General features: G+C 43.7%; 1 protein-coding gene across 1 annotated transcript; it reads right to left on the reverse strand.

The window, feature by feature from the left end:
• Positions 1 to 471: 471 nt before the first annotated feature.
• GL218_01915 (uncharacterized protein) lies at positions 472 to 2,202 on the reverse strand (the record flags this gene model as incomplete). Its single annotated transcript, XM_033578401.1, has 1 exon — positions 472 to 2,202. The coding sequence occupies one exon, from the start codon at positions 2,200 to 2,202 to the stop codon at positions 472 to 474; it is 1,731 nt and encodes a 576-aa protein (XP_033438041.1).
• Between the last annotated feature and the right edge of the window lie 3,798 nt (positions 2,203 to 6,000).

Here is a 6,000-nt window from a genome sequence, read left to right on the forward strand (position 1 = left end):
TAAGCGGTAAGGAGGTAAGTAATCTGTAAAAACTTAGTGCAAAATGGAGAGCAATTGCTCGACCTGGCAGCGTTTGCTTTGAAATCTCGAAGCCTAAAAGGGGGTTCTTGGGTGACTCAACAGGTTCGAAGACCTAATCATGATCATATGATCAAATAAGCGGAGGTGGAGATATTTCAGCTATTCAGCTAGCTAAGGTTTGTCTATCAAGTTAAGTTCTATGCTCACTTTTGGCAGTGGCCTCTCAAGTACGCTATACTATGGCATGGTCCCTAATACTTTCGTTGGGTGTTTTCCCTCTAGATAAGTCAGTAGAGACTCTTTCACGACGACATGCTCAAAGTATGCTAAAAGTTATTTGGAAGCATATCATGTATTGATGCTGGGTTTTAGCAAAAGGAATGTAAGTGAAATGCTCATCTCAAAATGATGACCAGGTTCTTTAGCTCCCCCTCGTATGGCTGCATAGCCTCAAGCGACTTCGTTCTGGAACGCCAGTAGGTCTTCCAAGACTTGGGCCAAGGTTGGGCGCTCGAAGTAGTTATCGTTCCATTCCCCTTTGCGACGTTGGGAACTTCTAACTTCCAGATACTTTTCCGCTACTTCGATTTCGGCCGACCAAAATTGCTTCGCAGTCTGCTTAACTTCGTCGGCAGTCTGTTCACTGGGAGGTTTAGTGGTTAGAAGAAGCTGACTGTTTCGCCTTATAATGATGTTGCCAAGCGCCTCTCGCCTACCCCTTGTACATTTGTCTATTAGAATTCTCATTGCGGGAGGGGTCTTTCTGTATTCGGGAAACTCAAGCTCGGGCTCCCATCTATACGACTGCCACACGGCTGCTTTCTGAGGACCACTGACCCCTTCAAAGATGCACCACAACACTCTTCCAAGCATGTATACTTCAGCGGCTTCTTGCTCTGTCTCGCTGAGGGCAATCCACGATATGTTGAATCCATATTCTGGGTTAGTATATTTCTCGCCTTCCAACTCTTCGAATTCTGGGACTAATTCCTGCATGATCTTCCGATATTTCTCACCAACAGGTTCGGGTACGCACTCGTCGGTTGCAATTAGACGGATGTATTCGATAGCGTTAACCTCCGGGGCCGCAAACTCGCACCAGACTCCTCTCTGTTCAAAATCGACCATGATGACGTCGGACTTTTCTGATAGTACAATATTGTCTAGACGTAAATCGGGGTAGTAAGTCTTAGAACGGGTTTTTAAATGTTCAAGAGCCCTAGTTAACTGTATCGACCACTTCAACTGATCGACACGGTGCAATTGACCATGAGCTTGTAAACTAGGTAGGACATCTCGAAGAGTACCTTTAGCGTGATAAAACGTAGTAAAACCAGCAACAGCCTTCTTGAACCCGAAATTGCACCTCTTCATGACAACATGCATTGGCCGTCTGATGACGTTCTCATGGGGTTCAATCGTGCAGAGTGTCTTCAATTCGTGATAGAGGTATTTGGCCCCGCTGGTCAACGCCTTGAAAATAAATAGCTGCTCGTGAATTCGGACGAGACAAACACTATCGTGTAGAACCCTGACTACGTGAAGATCAAAGAAGTCAACGACTGGAGGGAAGGGGAATGCTGAGCCCCAGAGGTCAGCCAACCTTGAAAGCGGGAGCAACTTATGCTCCAGGTTATGGTTAAGGCCGACTTTAACTCGAACTTGGTGCGCGTCAAGTGACATATTCTCTAGGATTAGACGTGATCCGAAAGGCACACCTTTGTAGAATTTTTCGAAAGATGACAAATCATGGAAATCGGTCGTAGTCCAACGCTGGAGGATTCGGACAATGTGTCTTGCTATAGCGAGCCTAGGTAGCCGAGCGGAGTCCTTGGTGTGGAAGGCCTTGTCAAGTTCGAGCTGGTCACGGATAAGATGCGGTTGTGAATTAGAAACGAAGACATCCATGCGTATAGGGGGAACCTGTTCGATGAAAAGCGGAACCACATAGTATTGGCTGCCTAAGCCAGCACAGCCGTCGACACGCCATAGGGGATTTGGGGGCAGGTCGAGGCTGTCTATACGGTTTTTAGGATTAAGGAGAGAATCCGCCCAAGTGAGCTCAGTATAGGAGTTAACGACATCGGGAGGATCTGGCTGTTCCTGAATCTCCAGGGGAGGACGGTAATAAGCCGCAGTAGGATGAATGACTTCTCCTATGGCTGTCGGAGATAGTTCCATCTTGAAGCTGATATTTCTTTCTGAAAATTAGCAGATAACCGTAGTAATGTCGATACCGGGCTGATGATGGATCAAGAGGTAGTGATTTTTTTTCAAAATAGCATTATGGGAAGGCTGAAGTGAAAGTGGATCTGGTGACTTCTATGAAGCCGTGTCAGAAAAATTTTAATTTTTGAGTTGAATCTAGTTGGTATTCGAGGAAGGACGGAAGGACCACTTGATGCCCCGGGGGTGTTAACAGCCACAGCAGGAGCCATCTCTTAAGATCTCCCTCCGTTTGGGGCTTCCTCAAATAAAGGAACTTGCGTCTGAAGGTCTGAGGGTATCTATGAAAGTACTTCAACGTTCAACGTGGTTACTTCTCTGCCTGTCCAACTGAAATAACCTACGTACTACCTTTTAAGGTCGGATGTCGTAAGTATGCATATTAGGCGCCCAATATGTCGTGTTAGATTTTCTGTACAATAAATAAATGTATAAGGAACGAAGTCGATCTTTGGAAATATTGGAAATATTGGGAATAACTCGTCGGTGCCCTGTATCAAGAAGCGGCTAACGGCAGCTGTAAATTATCTTTTCTTTTCTTTTTGTTGGAGAACCTCCTCTCTTCATCCATCCGATGTTTCCTTGGCTGCCTTGAGAGATTACCTTAATCTGTATATTCTCCCAAGTGATATCCAATGAAGACTGCTTCGTTATCCGTAAGGTTGGACTGCGTAATGACTGCGTATGAATGATTGAAGTGGTTGAGAAAGACGCGAGTTTTCCCAACTCCGATAGTCACGAGAGCGTTCACGACCCTTTTCCCCTTTCAAACCCACAACGGGCGCGTTTGGGGTCTGTCTTTGGTTCGTTCCAAATCTTGACTATCTACCTAGATTATTTAGTTGCGCCAAGTCCGGCGGATCCAGAAAACACGGCTTGGGCAAAAAATCAAATGAATGGCAAGCATGAATAACGACTTCAACTCTCAGCCATTGAAAAAAAAGGAGTGCGCTGACCGAGTATCTGACCGGTTGCAAGCCATTGATTCTCCATTCTCCATTCTCCATTCTCCTTATCCTTAGCGGTAGTCGGCCCTAAACCTGAAAAAAGAAAAGCAAATAGGGGAACAACGGGTCACATATCTGTCGGTATCATGATTGGTTGAGAGACGTTGGCTCCGCATGACTTATAGGAAATTTCCTACCTAATACTGTAAGTTTGCAACCCAAGATTTCTACCTACCTTACAACCTTATGCTAGGCATCTTAGCTAACACAGCGTCAGTTATACGCAAGGCCATTTTAAGTGGTTAATCCAGTGTATGCCCAAATAGGGATTCCGCATCTCCTAATTTTCATAGCGGCGTCCATCCCCTCCTTAGCATTGATATTAGGTAACCGGCTTTGCGAGTTTTCTTCGACACATTGACCCTCAACTCAATTCCATAATATTACCAGCCAATGGTCGGTCTTGGTCGTGTATGGAGAAGTTGATCATGGATCGGCAAAGGCTTTATTTTCCACGGTTGAGATAAGCCTATTCGAACTACCAGCAGTTAAGAGACCGGTCTGCATCTTCGCCAGGATCTCCCGGAAGTATGAGGCGGGCATAGCAATGTTTCGAAGCCCTGTATTATCGGGGTTTGATAATCTAGAATGCGACATCGGGGAGTGCTGCGACCTTTTATATATCGTCAAGTGAACGTAATAACCACTTGTCGAGTAGGTAGTGTATCTGCGTAATCGTGATTAGTTAAAGATGTGGATTCTTCATAGGGCTGAGATATACGATGTAAAGGCTTGGCATTTCCAATATCTACACTGGATCCTCATCGCCAAGAAGCCCCAGGGGCCACTTTCTAGTTCAAAGAATAACTTAAAAACAAAACGATGGGAATTCCAGGTACTCGGACCACATTTCCATGTTATTATGCTGCCACAGATTGCTTAACCTTGGTAAAATCGGCGTGATATGGAACAAAAGGCGTATCTATTGTTAACTAACATAAACCTTCTTTAGGGAATGACTATGGTGTCACGCAGAAGATTGTACTCAAACTGTCGAAAGTCAAGTATGGAAAGAGTTCAGGTTATAATGTAGTGGTAAGACGAAAGCTGCGCGTTATGGTGGTTCATGTAAACACACAACTTCATTTGAAGTAAAACATAAGAATATGAGCTTCAACTAAGCAGCTACGTTTGAGTTAAGGGAACCGTTGGTAATATACATATTGGTCTATCTATTATACGTAGCTGACAAAGTTACCTAATACTGAACACCATCATGACTTTTGATGGGTTTCAATCACTTATCATCTGCATATTTTTTGATCTTTTGAAGCTCGATTGGAGCTGACGGGCAGGTTAGGTAAATATACAGAAAGCCCGGGCCGATGATCAGATAGATAATATTTAAAGTGAGCCGTGAAATTCCACGTGGCGAGCTAAATTTTTGGGTTTTTAAAAATAACACGAAAACCTGAAGGTGGGAGACTTTCAAGGGTGGTGGGAACTCCAAATTCGGCTGATCGTCCCTAGCCGATGATGTCACTCGGATAAATTGGAAAAAGGGGTTAGTTTAGGTAGGTAGGTATAAAAGTTAGGTTTCGTGTAACAAAATGACGATAATATGAAGAATACTAGAGCTTCAAATATTAATGGATGGAGAATAGTTGGGGTATTCGGCTGATGCTAATACTGATGTTTGAGAAAATTGATGTGGCACCGCTAAATGACCTTAGATAGCGCCGAGCTCATCATCTCCGGTAGAACTGGCAAAGCCGACTATTGTGGTCATTTCTTCCGCTTCGGTAAGCTTCCATTTAATTTTTCCCTTTTTACCAAGACGGACGCATAAATCCCGCGACGAGGAAGTGCATCCATAGACTACTAACAAGGCTATCCAAAACATGTGTGAATGATCTCGAGGTGGTAATAGAATCGCACATTGCTCAACTTCGAGTTGCAATGCGTTCTTGAAATCGTACATGGAGAAAAAAACAACTGCAACTAGGTAATCACTTGTTAGATCACTTGTTGATTGATACGTCGATCTTACAAGATGCATTTATGCTTTTCCCTCTATGGTTCGTATAAGCGGGACCATAGAAACGTGAAGTCGGTAATCGCATGACCCTCTTCGCGTCGGGCGCATGAGGCCTTGTGACTATGACTGTACTTCCGGTCCGAGAATATACTGCCGTGCTATATCTTGGCTAGACTCGGCGGGATTTTCGTAAGTGTCATATTTTCTAACTCATCGGGCGTCTCGGTCAGGTCGTTTTCGATACCGCGTCGCTTGGGCATCAGTAATTAACTCTCACCGGTCAATGAGTCCTTGCCACTTCATGAAGAATGAAACCTAAAAGAGGTGCATACTTGGGTCTAAAAAGAGTTGGAGGGTGATGAGGTAAACATGGAGAGGTATGAATGGACGAAGTTCGCTGCGATGATCACGGTAGCATAAGCAGCATAATCAGCACTTAAGACTAGGCACTGTATCCAACATACTGTAATAATTTCATATACAAGTAAGCTGTATGTGCCTTATCTTTAGTAGTAGTGAAGTTGGGCATATGTTTAATTCGTAATTGCCGAATGGAATGTGATATAACAGCACGTCAAGAATCATGAAAAGGCATAAACATAAACATAAATATAAACATGATATGATATGATATAATATATGAAGCGGGAAAGTTAAGAAATGCTAGTGATTAGATTCGTGTATTTATAAGAGCCAACATATATATATATGAAGCACTATAACTTACATAGGTATATATATACATTTATATACGTAGCTGTGAGGCGT

This window comes from Daldinia childiae (assembly GCF_008694065.1).
Source record: "Daldinia childiae strain JS-1345 chromosome Unknown Scaffold2, whole genome shotgun sequence".
Taxonomy (NCBI): Eukaryota; Fungi; Ascomycota; class Sordariomycetes; order Xylariales; family Hypoxylaceae; genus Daldinia; species Daldinia childiae.